This window comes from Chionomys nivalis, chromosome 16, assembly GCF_950005125.1.
Source record: "Chionomys nivalis chromosome 16, mChiNiv1.1, whole genome shotgun sequence".
NCBI lineage: Eukaryota > Metazoa > Chordata > Mammalia > Rodentia > Cricetidae > Chionomys > Chionomys nivalis.
Genome location: NC_080101.1, coordinates 21,924,994 through 21,939,624, shown reverse-complemented (window position 1 = coordinate 21,939,624; position 14,631 = coordinate 21,924,994). Strand labels below are relative to the sequence as shown.

The window sequence follows — 14,631 nt, the reverse complement described above, 5'->3', positions numbered from 1 at the left end:
AGATAATTTAACAAAGTATGGGACATCTAATCCATCAGGTTTTTGAAAAACAAATGTCTTTCCCAACTTGAAAAAGAAATGCCTTCTTCAGTGTTCTTGACAAGGAATAATGAAGGTATGATCTATGTCCTTCCTAAAACTGCTTAGAATGCTGTAGATGACAATGGTTGTATGAGAATGTGTGCGTTGATGCAGATAAAAACATAAATCTTTCAGAATTCCTACATTATAAGCATTCAATAGATGATCATTACATCGGTAGTGTAACAAGACCTTCGTAGGAGCCCCAATATAATTCTGATTACGAACATGGCTGTTTCTAAAACAAGCTATGGCACTATCTAGAAGACAGAGAACCAGCTTCATCATGTTCTCATTCCTTTTGATAAATAATTAATACTTTTTTCCTGTTATAGTAAAGAGTTCAAGTTATGAACAAATGACCTTATCAAAGTCTAATATCAAAGTCTAATGCAGTAACATTTCTAGTTGATTGGGAATGAAAAATATACTAGAGCAGGAAGCCTAAGGAAAACTTTTGTAAATGTAGCAAATTAAAATTTAACACTTAAATACTCTTAAGATCATGAATGTCCTCAAAATCAAAGGTTTTGTTTATTGCAGGAGACGTGGTTGGCTCATCTGGGTATAGCCTGATCCATACAATGTTATTGCTGTCCAATTCAACTGTTCTGAGCAATGATTCTTTTCAAATATATATAGAGTTATACCAGTTACCACCAGAGTGACTGACTACCAAATCATGGGAAAAGAGGAGATAAGAAAATATTTATCACGCTGGAAACTAGACTAGATAGTTTATTTCATTACTTCATTTAATCCACCCACCATTACATAAAGTGTTTTATTGTTTGAAATATACAGATGAAGACTCTACTAGAAGACAGAATCGAGATATAATTTGATTCAAGATTGTATAGCCCCTCCATTTGCTGCACTTACTATGCATATAATTAAACGAGTTATTCAATGAAATATTATAGTACAATTAACTGTAAACATCTTTAAAAGTCACTGGTACTGTCCCTTTGCAGAGAGAAGCCTTATCTATCTGTGGCTCACCCTACCTGGGGCAAGGCCAAAGAATAGCAATTTTAACTGGTGTTTGTCCCTTATGTAGCGCTCTGTGGCTTAGATAAGTGCTTGTGGAGAGAGCCAGGAAATCCCCAACTCCCAGCAGGAACCCTCAACGTGATGTGGGCCATGGAATTGCCACTTGAGACACAACACTGGGCTACAGCATGGTTTCAAGATCAATGGAGGATCACCAGGATCCCACTAATAAGTGATGACACATTTGCCATTTGGACAAATCTATAACAAGTATTTGTGATACTGAAGGAACTTGGCGGCCAGCATAGCCTTTGATATGCAACCACAGGTATATGAAATTGGAGACCAATATGTCCCTTCTGCCAAAAGTAAAGAAAATGACTCCTTTTGGCAGATAGGAACTGCTTTCACAAGTTCCTGATAAATGGTGGCTTTTGTCTACCCACCAGAAAGCCTCCTCTAGTACAGGTTGAGTCCATTTCTGGATATTTGGACTGCCTTTTGGAGTTTGGGGAATTGAAGTTTACTTTGGACTTGACAGGTTTATCATAAGCTAGTAGAGATCTGGATGCTGAAGCTTTATGTGTATGCATTCATCCACACGTTGGGCACCATTCTGTTGACTGAGGATTTTTTTTTTTGTACCCGCCTGGTCCCCACAGTCGTTAAGTCCCAAAGAAATCACACAGATAGCTCAGACTTCTTATTAACTCTTATAACTTATATTAGCCCATTATTCTTGTCTATGTTAGCCATAGATAAGGCTCAGTACCTTATTCAGCAGGGCAGTTACATCTTGCTTCTTCTGTGGTTGGGTCAGGACTGCAGAGAAATGGGCTTCCTTCTTTCCAGAATTCTCCTGTTCTCATTGACCCACCTCTACTTCCTGTCTGGCTGTCCCAGCTATACTTCCTGCCTAGCTACTGGCCAATCAGTGTTTATTTAAAATTTAATTGACAGAATACAGACCATTCTCCCACACCATATGTTCAAATAAATCAGCTTGAGTCCAACATCATATAGTCAGTGGGTAACATACAAAGCTTGAGACATTAGTAGAAGCAGCAATAGAAGGCAGAGGATCATAGGGTCACAGGAGAATTTGCTTCATATGTTCCTTGTTTTATGATATAAGGATCCACTCAGTTGCTCAAGTTGAAAACCTGGGAGACTCTAACCATCTGGAAACTTGTTAGCCATGCAGAACTGCAAAACCCACCCCATAGCTACTCATTCAGAAACACTGAGGACTTAGCTTGAGGATTGGTGTCAAATTTGAAGACCTCTGACTTTGGCAATTAAAATTCTTTTGCCCCTTTAAGGGATTTCCCCAGATGTTGCCTCAGAATTCATCCTCCCAACTCTACTAAGATACCATCTGTTTATTATTTTGCAGCCACTGATGCGTGTATGTGTGTGCATGTGTGCCTGTGTGTGTGTGTGTGCATGTGCACGTTTGGTGTACCTACACATGCCCATATACACGTATATTTGTGGATACTGCAGAAGGACATAGGGTGTCCTGCCCTATAATTCTCCACCTTACTCCCTTGTGACTGGTTTCTTTGAACCTGGAGCTAGACTGACAGCCTGAAAACCCCAGTGATCCTCCTGTATCCACACCCTACAGAACTGGTGTTACAGGCACATGCGGCCATACCCAGTTTTTTATGTGGGTGCCGGGGAATCGAGCTCAAGTGCTCATGCTTACAATGCAAGCACTCTTAGTCACTGAGCCGTCACTCCAAACCATTTTCTCGTGTTCTTTACATGTTTTACAGAGCCCTTCATGATCTGAGACCCTCTTCTGTCTCCAGTCTCATTACTCACTGTTCTAAACTGCTGTACTGCCTGACAGAAAGACTACAGAATTCCTATCTTGGTTTCTGTTCGTGTTGTGTTCCTACTGTCTAGAGTATCCCTTTACCATAGCATTTAGCCATATTCTTCAGGTTCCTGTGTATAGCCAACCAACCAGCTACCCTGTCTTCCAGACTTCCCACTGGGCTTGTACTTTCATCTTTTCTGGGCATTTAACATACTGGTACAGTTGCTTAAGCCTGTTGCTTCTAGTAATTTCTGATCCTAGGAGAGTGGGGACTTTATGTGAATTTATGGGGAATTTATATTGCAGGCAATGTGCCTCAGACATAGACTTTGAATAAATGTAGAGTTTGGAATAACTTTTTAAATTTTGTTTATTTGTTTATTGTGATAAAGCAAAGATAAAATTTGTTAAGTAATACATTTTTCTAAAACTAACTTCACAAAGGCTGATTTTTACATCTTCATTTGCCTACTCTTTGATGACCATGATATCCAGTTCAGCTTGGTTCTAGAACTTTACTGTGCACACACAAGGTGATCTGTAAGATAGCATGAAAAGTCCAGTCCGACTTTAGAGCAGTATTGGGCAAGGAGAGTGCCGAAGTCTATTTATCCAAGAAAAGTTAATTTCTGAGTATCTATGTTATTTTATTTATAAAAGAGAGAAAATATATTCATTGAAATAAAAACCCTCTAAATGGAAATATTTCTGTTGACAAAGATTAAAGTAAAATAAGGTAGTTATCAAAGTCTATTAAGAAATGTTACTGTAAGGAGCTTAATAGTCTTCTTTCCAAGCCAGTAGTCACCAAAATACACACTCTGCAATTGGCATTGGGGAATGACAACTGTTTTAAATGACTGTTCTAATTAAGCCTAAATGGCATGATATCCCCTTGCAGTTTATGTAATTGTTTTCAAAGCCATTATAAATAGTATTTCCTAGCAAACGGAATCAGCTTTGTGTTGCCGAAAATAAATAAATAAATAAATAAATAAATAAATAAATAAATAAATAAAAGACCAATGGTTTAGCAAATTATTTTAATGAAATGTGCTTCATACAAGGAGGATCAGAAAAGGCAGTGTTCTGGTAGTATTAAGTGACTTTGTGCTTTCTGTATTACATTTGTATGGTGTATGGCAAAAGTCTTCAAAATAAATGTCCTTTTGGGGGCTGGAGAGATGGCTCAGCAGTTAAGAGCATTGCCTGCTCTGCCAAAGGTCCTGAGTTCAATTCCCAGCAACCACATGGTGACTCACAGCCATCTGTAATGAGGTCTGGTGCCCTCTTCTGGCCTTCAGGCATACACACAGACAGAATATTGTATACATAATAAATAAATAAATAAAAATAATAAATGTCCTTTGAAATCTCTTATTCCATGTTGAATCATGTTTTTAAAAAAGCAGAGATGTAGATGGGTCTTATGAACTAATTTTCCATAATATAAATTAAAATACCAAAGCTATATATATAACAATGGGACTGGAAAAATGGCTCAACAACCAAGAACACATATTGTTCTTGCAGAGGACCCAAGTTTGTTTCCCAGCACATCAATCAGGTGGCTCGCGACAGCCTCTGACTTCAGTCTAGGGACCCAACACCTCTGGCTTCCACAAGCATCTGGACTCACATTCACACCCCACACAAACACACATAATTAAAAGTAAATATTTTTTAAAAATATAATAGTGCTATAACTTTATAATGGAGGGACCTATTCATGATAAAATGCTATGCAAAATATTAAAAGTATTCTCTGTTTCTAAATGCACAATGGATCTATGCATGATAAGAGAGCAAACCCTTGGAATTCTAGCACTGAACCAAGTGGAGGAGTATAAGGTGAAACTCCAAATCCACCCTGGGCTACCTCGTCAGACCCTGTCTCAAATAAAAAAGATACATTATGCAAGTATACACTATGCTCATGTACTCCTTAAAGTGAGAACAAAAATAGAGACCACAAATTTGAAAGACGGAAAAAAACAACAGAGGGGACATAGGACATAGAGGAGGGTTTGGAGTGTGGAAAGGGAAGAGAGAAATGGTGAAACTACATTATATTCTCAAAATTAAAAGAAGAGAGTGGATTAAAATGAAAGTCGACTATTGTCGCCTCTAAATGTAGGACAAGTGAATTATTTTGTTGTCCACTGCTCTGTAATTGCAACTCATTGAATTTTGGATAAGTGTGATTCTAAAATAAAAAATTAACTAAGTATTTGAAATAGTATAGATAAAAGGATATGTGACTTCTCTCTTTTCCCCTCTCACTCCACCACATTACAGGAATAATAACCCACAACCTTAGGTTCTCAAGAAAGATGAAACATGGGCCTTCTTTCCCAAGCGAAGACTTGTGTAAAGTAGCCACACATTCCCCCAAAATATATGGAGATAAACATACTTTAGAAAAAACTATTCTTGTAAACATAAGTTCTTAAATGATGACTTTTTGGCCCAACACTGACAAGTAGAAACTAGAAGACTTAACAAGGTTTGGGGCTTCCATATAGAAAGAAGAATAAATTAACTTTCTCTTCCTGAATAGCTACTTTCTGTAGCATTGATGGAAAAGCACTACACACATGCCAACAGCAGACTCTCTGTTAGCACCTAAAACAGCCTGCCATTCAGAAACTATTTATTATGGGTCTTTCATTGGTGACCACATAGCTGCTCTATTATTACTTCTAATCAAAATGTAATTAAATACTAAGCAAGTCTTTTGCAATTTAGGTCAAGTCCAAGGACTAGAAACAGTGGACAGAACAGAAAATGCCATGGTAAACTGCTAATGAATGTGACACTAATTAATTCACATAAATTGTGATCTGAATGAAGCATGAATATTTTAAATGCACTTTCAGAGGTCATTGTGTTTTATGGTTGCAATTATTGATATTCAAAGACAAGCTTAATGTCAGCCTTTTGAGAACTAGAAATTGGTCACAATTTTGAAAGCCACTTAAATGTACTTATTCTAGAATGAGACTTCATCTAATCATTTTATTTCTACTTAATTATTTATAATTTAGACACTGGGGTCAGTCATGTTCACTCAACTTTCAACTATTAATTTATTGAGAACGGATTTTGTGCTAGGTTCTAATAGTGTTGAGGGGGACTTTTTTTATCAAGAAAATTGAATAAAATTTACTCTGGTTGATTTTCTATTCTAACTTGTTTTTTTTTTTTTTTTTTTTTTTTGGTTTTTCGAGACAGGGTTTCTCTGTGGTTTTGGTGCCTGTCCTGGAACTAGCTCTTGTAGACCAGGCTGGTCTCGAACTCACAGAGATCCGCCTGCCTCTGCCTCCCAAGTGCTGGGATTAAAGGCGTGTGCCACCACCGCCCGGCTCTATTCTAACTTGGAAAGTCAGGCATTGAACATCATAAATAAATAAATTATATTTTTTGGAAGATATATGTTACAGAGAAAACTAGATGGGGAAATTTAAATAGGATATTTGTGCCAAAAGATATGAAAATTTCTACAGAGAGAGGAGGCTGTCGTTCAATAAGTATTGTCTAGATTTGCTATTGATTGATAGAAAGACAAAACATTCAATACAAGGACAATCCCAGTGAACAGGGTGCCAGGAATCAAGGCTAGCTTTTTGTGCTGGCTGCTTAAAACTAACTTGTCCAAGAAGCCTAAAACTAATGTGTGGCACCTTGCGCATCCAGCTTTGTTTGTGAGCCACGAGTCTACACCTTCTCACTCTTCGATGGAATAAAGTCTATACATACACTGAGCATCCAGCAATAGATAGAAGTGGGATTTGCTCATGGCCCTTTTTCTGAGACACAGCTGGAGGGCAGATTGTTGCATGTATCTCTGAGTCCCAGTCCTAGGTGGCAGGCTCCCTGTTGGATCCCCTCAGCCACAGTGGCCTGCCATGCTTTCTTACCTTCCCGCCATGCTCTCTGTGCTCCAGAGAGGCTTTCAGCTCTGCTTTTCTCAGATGGGAGTTACCATCACCCTGAGCCACTCCCTACCTCCCTACCTGGTTGATACCAGTATGCCTCTAAATACATTTTAAGAGGCCGGGAGTTAGTTTACTGGTGAACTGAAAGCTAATCTCTCCTGATGGGATGAGAGAAGAGGCATTTTCTGAGCAGTCTAAATATGATCTCAGTCAAGGCAATGAAGGAGAAAGGAAGCATAGCTCTAGATTTGTTTCTACTGGCCTCTCACCTTGGAGGAAAACTTGAGTTTTCTATAAAGTGAGACTTCATGTGCATGGACAAGTAAAACTGTTGGGAGCAGTGAGACCCCAGATCCTGAATTTCTGGTTTTCCCCTGATCTGAGTGCCTACAGCTGCTCTGAGCACAAGACCTTCAGGAGTTCCTGATGGCAGGAGAGTGGTTTCTGGTGGGTTTGGCTGCGGAGTGGCTATCTCTATATAATCTGCCCCAGAACACAATAAAGGGGGCATTCTTGGGGAATTCAAGGATGACCCATGTCGCTGTCTCTCTGTCTGTGTGTGTCTGTGTATTTTAACCTCCAGCACCCTTGCCCGAAGCTCGCGAACTGGGTGCCAGCGCACAGAGCGCAGACATGGGGGCGCGGGGCGCGGCATAAAACTGTACACACCACACCACACACACACACACACAAGGTGAAACAGAAAGAGGGAGCAATACATGAAGGAAAGGAAACAGGAAAAGATTTAACCTACACCCTGTCTAGGTTATTTGTAGTGATTCTCTCTCTGGGTTTAGTCTGATACAGTAAATGTGAAAAGCCCATGGCTGAAGAGCTTCTATCACGGGAAATAAATACTGCTATTGTCATTATTATTATTATTATCATTATTTTGCTAAATGAACATGACGGGTCAGCCAAATTGTCTTCTAAATAACTGTGTTTATTCTTTATATTGGTACTGCTTTCATTTTGAGGCATAGAAGCTTCTTTTTAGGATTCAATGGTAACTGTAGAGATGCATAAGTAAGCAAAGTGCTTAGAATAATTGCTGAATTCTCAGCCAAAAATGGGACATCTATATCATCCCTCTGAGACTCAGAGACTATCACAGAAGAATGTAAGAACTGGAGGAAAGCTGAAGGTGGGAGGAATGGGAAAAATCCTGGCTTCTCATCATGACTTTGCTGCAGTCCTGAACTCATGGTGGGTGCGATTACCCACACAGCATGGGGCCCATCAACATCCTGTTATGGGGGCTGAAATGGGCTCAGAGTCCCCGCCACCACTGAAGATTTGTAAGCAGATAATGGTTGATGAGAAAGGGAAAGACATTTTCTTCAATGGTATAGTTTCTGGCCATAGTCCTGTAACTCCTGTGCTCTGTAAAAAGCCTTAATGATAGAGCCAAGGGATCACACACCAAAACAGTCAATGAAGTAGAAGAGAGACTAGTGGATAAGAGAGGAGAGTAAGTGGGAGAAGCAGGGCCTCAAACGGGGTAATGAAAAATGAATATGATCAGAATAAATTACCTACATGCATGAAAATATACTGAACCCCATTATTATATATAATTAGTATGTGCTAATAGAAAAGTTGAGGAAAACATTTCTAAATTTTCAAAACTATGATCTCAAATAATGTAGGAATTATGCTATATTGCAGAGACATTTTCAAGCTCTCTTCTTAACATCATCCCTTTCAATAGAAAAGACCACACAGGTTATTTCACCAAATTCTAAGAACAAAGCTGTTATTTTTAGTTTCTGAGAATTATAAAAATAATCTCAAGAAGTTCAGGGTTGAGTAAAGGAATGACTAGAGTCTTTTTACAAAACACACTGTGAGCTGACATTGCCTGTAAGTCACTGCTGTGGGTTCTACAGCCCTTCGTTGGTATGGCATATGCTAGAGGAAGGTGGCATCCCTCAGGTGGGCATCACCCTTCAGATCTGGATCAAGCACATCCGAGTGAAATGTGAGGAGCGTGGATGCTGTTGAGGCTGCAGGAAGAGCTGACTTAGGCAGAGAAAAATGGGGAAGCAGGGCAAAGTGTGATAGCAAGACAGCGTGTGCAGAGCCCACCCTCCTAGTATCATTGTGAGAATAAATGAAGCCGGCTCTTCGGACACGGACCCTGGGAACCTAGGAATCCTCCTTTTCCAAAAACCTACTGCTGCCCTTGTTGAAGGCCTGTCTGACAAATAAAATGCCAGAGGAAACTCTTGTCTCTTTTCCATTTTCAAATCATAAATAACCCTCGTTTCCTGGAAAAAGATTGTCTAGACAGAGCTATTACCCCTTGAACAAGCCACAGACCTGGCCTTTAAGAACCTTACTTGAAGATGTAAGAAATGCCTAACCACTCAGACTTTTAGAGCCTGGGGGTAAAAACTGCCAGGCATGATCAATGGATGCCTGCTCTCTTGAGTCAGACCCCCTAAGCCTGACTATTAAAGATGCCAGTTCTCATTGTGATAAAACACGTTCTCAAAAAGCCACGGGAAGGAAAATTACAGTAATCAATACAGATCAAAATAAAACGGTACAGAGCCACAGAAAGACTAAGTACTATATAAACTCACTTATGGATGGAGATCCAATATGACTTCAGCAAGCTGAATGGCAGTGGAGGGTAGGATGGAGAATGTTGTTCAATGAGTACTAAAGATAAAGGTAGCTCTAACAATAGGGTAAGGATCAGCTTTTTAAAGACTGATCTAACTTCTTGCTGTGTTTTACCTATATAAATGTTAGTGGACTACATCCATGCAGTATTCCAGAATCCAGAAGGCATCAAATCTCTCAAAACTAGAGTTGTAGATAGTTGTAGGCCACCAAGTGGGTGATGGGAACTGAACCCAGATCCTCTGTAAGAGGAGCCTGTGCTTCTAAGCATTGAGGCGTCTCTCCAACCAATATACTGTAGATTTAAAAATGCTAGGAAAAAGGAGTTTGATTATTTTCAACACGAACGACAGATGTTTGAAGAAAAGAACACATAAATGATTCTTTGGTGACTTAAATCATGATACAGATGATTCAAATGTTCTACAACATACACGTGTCAAATATCACAGGGTACCCCTTCAGTATGAGTAATTTTATCCTTTTATATGTCAGTTAAAAATTGCTTTTAACAACAACAAAGGGAATCCTGTTTATCAGTGGTCAAGCTTGCTGAAGCTAAAACTGTGAAATTTCAACTTCAACTCCATCAAGGACCCCAGAGAGCAGATTAAAAATTTAGAGGTAGCATATGCAACAAGCTTCTCAGCTAAACAATAACCAGATAAACACACACGCACGCACACACGCACATGTGCGCATGCATGCACAATACATTCATGCATACATATGTAAATGGAGACTGTACATGCATTTCCCAGCCACCCAGATCTGAATAATCACACTGATACTATATTAATTACAACACTGCTTGGCCTATTAGCTCAGGCTTCTTATTAACTAACTCTTACATCTTAAATTAACCCATTTCTATTAATCTGTGTACTGCCATGAGGCTGTGGCTTACCAGAAAGGTTCCAGGCATCTGCCTCCTTTGGCAGCTACATGGTATCTCTTTGACTCTGCCTACTCTCTCTTGATATCTCTTCCAACCTGGCTATAGTCTACCCTGCCATAAGCCAAAATAGCTTCTTTATTGACCAATGGTAATAAAACACATTTACAGCATACAGAGGGGAATCCCACATCATACATACACAAACACACATGCACATACACATGCTCACATGTGTATTCACACACATTGACAAAAACACACACCAGAATGCACACACACACACACACCCCAAAAAACATGTCCCTGGAAACAGTGAACTTGTTATTTTATGTGAAATAGGGGATCTGAAGCTGTGCTTACATTTATGATTTTGAGATCAGGTTACCCTGATTTATTCAGGTGGATTAAATGCAATCACAAGTGTTTTTATTAGATAGGCGAGAAAGTCAGAGTTGGTGGAGCAATGGAATAAGGTAAGTGCCTGAGAGCAGGCAACTCCTAAGTGCCAGAAAAGATAAAGAATGAGTTTCCAAAGAAAGCTTCACCTGGTAAAAAACCCTCTCTGAACTTCCAACTTGCAGAACTTAGTGAAAATTCAGATCTGCACTGTTTTAAGCCATGCTGTTTATAGCAGTTTGTTGAAGCATCAGCAAGAAGCTAGTACCATTGACAACACTTGACTTTAATCTCTTTTCTATTTTCTCCTGTACTATTTCCCACATCAAAGAAAACAATGCAGTGACATTTTTGAAATAATATTTTTATTTTCTCTTCTTGTGGGGAACTCTGTGAAATCTCGCTCATTCTCACTTGCCGTCATGTTATAGATAATTGCTTCTTTGAATTTCTAAATAAAAATAGAATGGATATGTTTTCTATAGAAAGGGGAATTGCTTACGATACTATGAGGCTGGTGATGTAGCTCAGTTGGTAGAGTGCTTGTCTAGCATGCACAAAGGCCCAGGTTCAGTTCCCAGCACTGCATTAACCAGATGGGCCAGTAACTCCCATAATCTCTGTACTTAGGAGGTGGCAGCAGGAATGCCAGGAGTTCGAGATTATCCTGGGCTGCATAGGGAGTTCGAGACCATTCTAGGGCTCCATGAGATCCTGTCTCAAAAGCAAAACAAAACCCAGGCAGCATGCTGGGTAGTTTGTATGAACGGTCCTGCCTCTAGTTCTCAGTCAAGGGCGCTGAGGGTCAAAGAAGTTACATTACTCATGTAAACTGAGCACCAAAGCTGGAGCCCAGAGCGGGGGACTCAGACTTTCAACTCCTCCCTCTAAGACTGTGTTGCTGCTGAAGTGCTCACACAAAGAAACAAAACACCATCATCGGTCAAGATTTGGAAGAAATGGTCATTTAGGAGGCAGGCTTCATACCCGGAAAGGATAAAGGTGAAGGGGCAACTTGACTTTTGAAACCTTTTTGAAGGTGTCATCATGAACCCTCCCAACTGCTTCTTCTCTGGAACGAAAACCAACTGACAGTGCATGTCCCCACTCTGATTTCTTTTGTCTCTCCTTGTAGGGGTGTTTGCATTTGGACTTTTTGCCACTGACATTTTTGTGAACGCCGGGCAAGTGGTCACTGGTCACCTCACACCCTACTTCCTGACAGTGTGCCAGCCAAACTATACCAGTACAGACTGCCGGGCACACCACCAGTTCATCAGCAACGGCAACATCTGCACCGGGGACCTGGAAGTGATTGAACAGGCGCGGAGGTCCTTTCCCTCCAAGCACGCTGCTCTGAGCATCTACTCCGCTTTATACGCCACGGTGAGTACGGGGGTCTGACTGTCTCCCCAAGTTGAGATTTGATAATCCTGTACTTACACCCTCCCAGTTTCTAGATGGGACAACTACGGCCTCGTGAGTGCCGAAGAGCTGTGGCCGAGCTCCTGGTAGGGTCTGGGATTCCCCCACCACTGCCACGGTTTTCGCTGGTTCCTCAGCAGCATTCCTTCCTCGTGTCTACCTGTAGGTTTTCGAGTGTGGACTTGGGCGCATGGCTGGCATCACAGTACACGGGCCAGGATTAAGCATCTGTATCCTGCCCTCTTGTAACGTTCTTTACTGCTTTGTTAGGAGCTGGATAATTCTAGAATTTAAGACCCCAAACTTCACTTCTCACTTCTGCCCAGATAACATGACCTTTGATCATCTAGGACATTATGACGTAGCAGAACATAATTTATCAATAACAATAACAGTGGTAGTTATTAATATTATTATTGAGTATTATTATAAATAATGTTACTAATTATTACAATTATTTAAATTATTGTAATAAATTAATTAGCTCTCAACAGAGGAAAAGTGATGGTGTTTTCTTATTTTTCTACGTTTTAATTAAAGTCCATGTTGGAAATGTCATATTTTATCTTTGATCTAGCTTCCTTTGAACCCAGAACTCAGAAGCACAATTGTCAGCTTGAACACACACACGAGCTGATTCCACAGATCACTGGTGTGTTTTACCAGTGGAAGTAGTCATTGCTCAAAGACTCCCTTAGTGAGTCCCGGTGCAGCATGGAGAAGGAAGACAGAGCTGTCTCCTTTCAAACCACCTAGATATTCTGGGATGCCTTCATCTTACTCCCTCAGCCCCATCTGCAGGGGGCAGCATCCATTCTCCAGCCAACCACTGTGGTAGGTGCATTCTGGCTCTGTGCCGCTGAGTCCAGTCCTGCCATCTCCTGGGCCTCAGCTGCAGATGTGCAGGCAGACATGAGACTGGAGTCCTGCTCTGGAGCCACACTGCACATCTGGACCACCCTGAGGTCCTCTTCCTCGAGGCTCGAGACAGGGAGTGCTGCTGAACCACGACTCACCTCTGGTTCTCCTGACCATCCTGCCTAGCTGCGGGAAGTAGTTAATCCTTTGGGATCTTCTTTGTAATGACTACATGTCAAAATAAATCCAGCTACCCCCACGTTAAGGAAGCACAAATACAGAGAATACAAATCTGCTGTCGCCTGCTTAAACGTCTTTTTTTTTTCTTTCTTTCTTTACAAAACAAAGAGGGGAAATATGCCAGGAATCCTCTGGGGCACTTAGTGTGTTTTCTCATCTTCAGAATATGGATTTGTTCCTAAATGAGCTAGAGCACAATTTGTATAAAACCATGTGCTTCTGCCACCCGCTTTCGTCTTTTGATCAGATTCAAGTCACCGCTGTGTGAAATTAATCTTGATAATGCCATTATACAAATAAATAGGTAACTTAAACCAGTGTGTCATCTACAAATGAGACGTAAACATCAGTGGCAGCAGGAAGAACCAAAGATGATGGGGACACACGGCACGCAATGCAGGCCTCTTCCGAAGATTCAGTTATCAACCCATTCAAATCAAGTTTCACAGTCAGTTAGATAAACCCGGATACAACATTCCAACCGGGTCAACAATTTCTGTTGTGTGCTAAATCATGCTTTCAGGATTACTCAAGACTGATGGATATGCTAATTGCCAGGGCTTGATCTTCCCATGCTGCATAGAGGTACTGAAACACTACATGGTGCACATAAATATCTGTTGGAGGAAGCCCCGAAATAATCACACAGAAGCTGTATTATTTAAATCACTGTTTGGCCCATTAGCTCTAGCTTCTTGTTGGCTGACTCTTACATATTCATTTAACCAATTTCTATGAATCTGTGTATTGCCACATGGCTGTGACTTACCAGGTAAAGTTCCATCTGGCACCGGCGAGACTACATGGCTTCTCTCTAAATCCACCTCCTTTCTCCCAGCATTCAGTTTAGTTTTCCCCTCCTAGCTCTGTGTCCCTATAGCTCTGCTATAGGCCCAAAGTAGTTCCTTTATTAACCAATGATATTCGTAACATACAGAGTGGAATCTCACATCAAATATCTGCTATTGTTATGTGCCAAATAGGAATAAAATGCTAATAAAAACATTCAACAGTTGCTTCCTAGGTACCAGTTAATATGGCAAAGGATACCAACCAGGGGTCTATGTTCTTAATGGTCAATATTTTTACGGGAAAGATCCATAAAAGACATACTTAGAAAGCAATATATAAGCATTAAAAATCAAATTGAACAAATATATTTGCATTCAGCATTTTAAGTAACAATCCCCACCATGTCAGGATACTACAGTATTTTATAATCTGTGTTATTTTAATCTACCTGATTTTTGTGTGGCTCATGCTACATAGGATAAAGAGCCTCCTTTATCCCACCAGGATTCATGCTGGTATTGAAGCATCTTCCTATAAATTATCTTCCCATG

At 40.3% G+C, this 14,631-nt stretch overlaps 1 protein-coding gene across 1 annotated transcript in view; it reads left to right on the top strand.

The window, feature by feature from the left end:
- Plppr1 (phospholipid phosphatase related 1) overlaps positions 1 to 14,631 on the top strand; it is a 204,366-nt gene that overhangs the window by 179,641 nt on the left and 10,094 nt on the right. Inside the window, exon 5 of the mRNA XM_057790712.1 lies at positions 11,901 to 12,151. Within this exon, the coding sequence (XP_057646695.1) occupies positions 11,901 to 12,151 (251 nt within the window). The remainder of the gene's footprint in view (positions 1 to 11,900; positions 12,152 to 14,631) is intronic.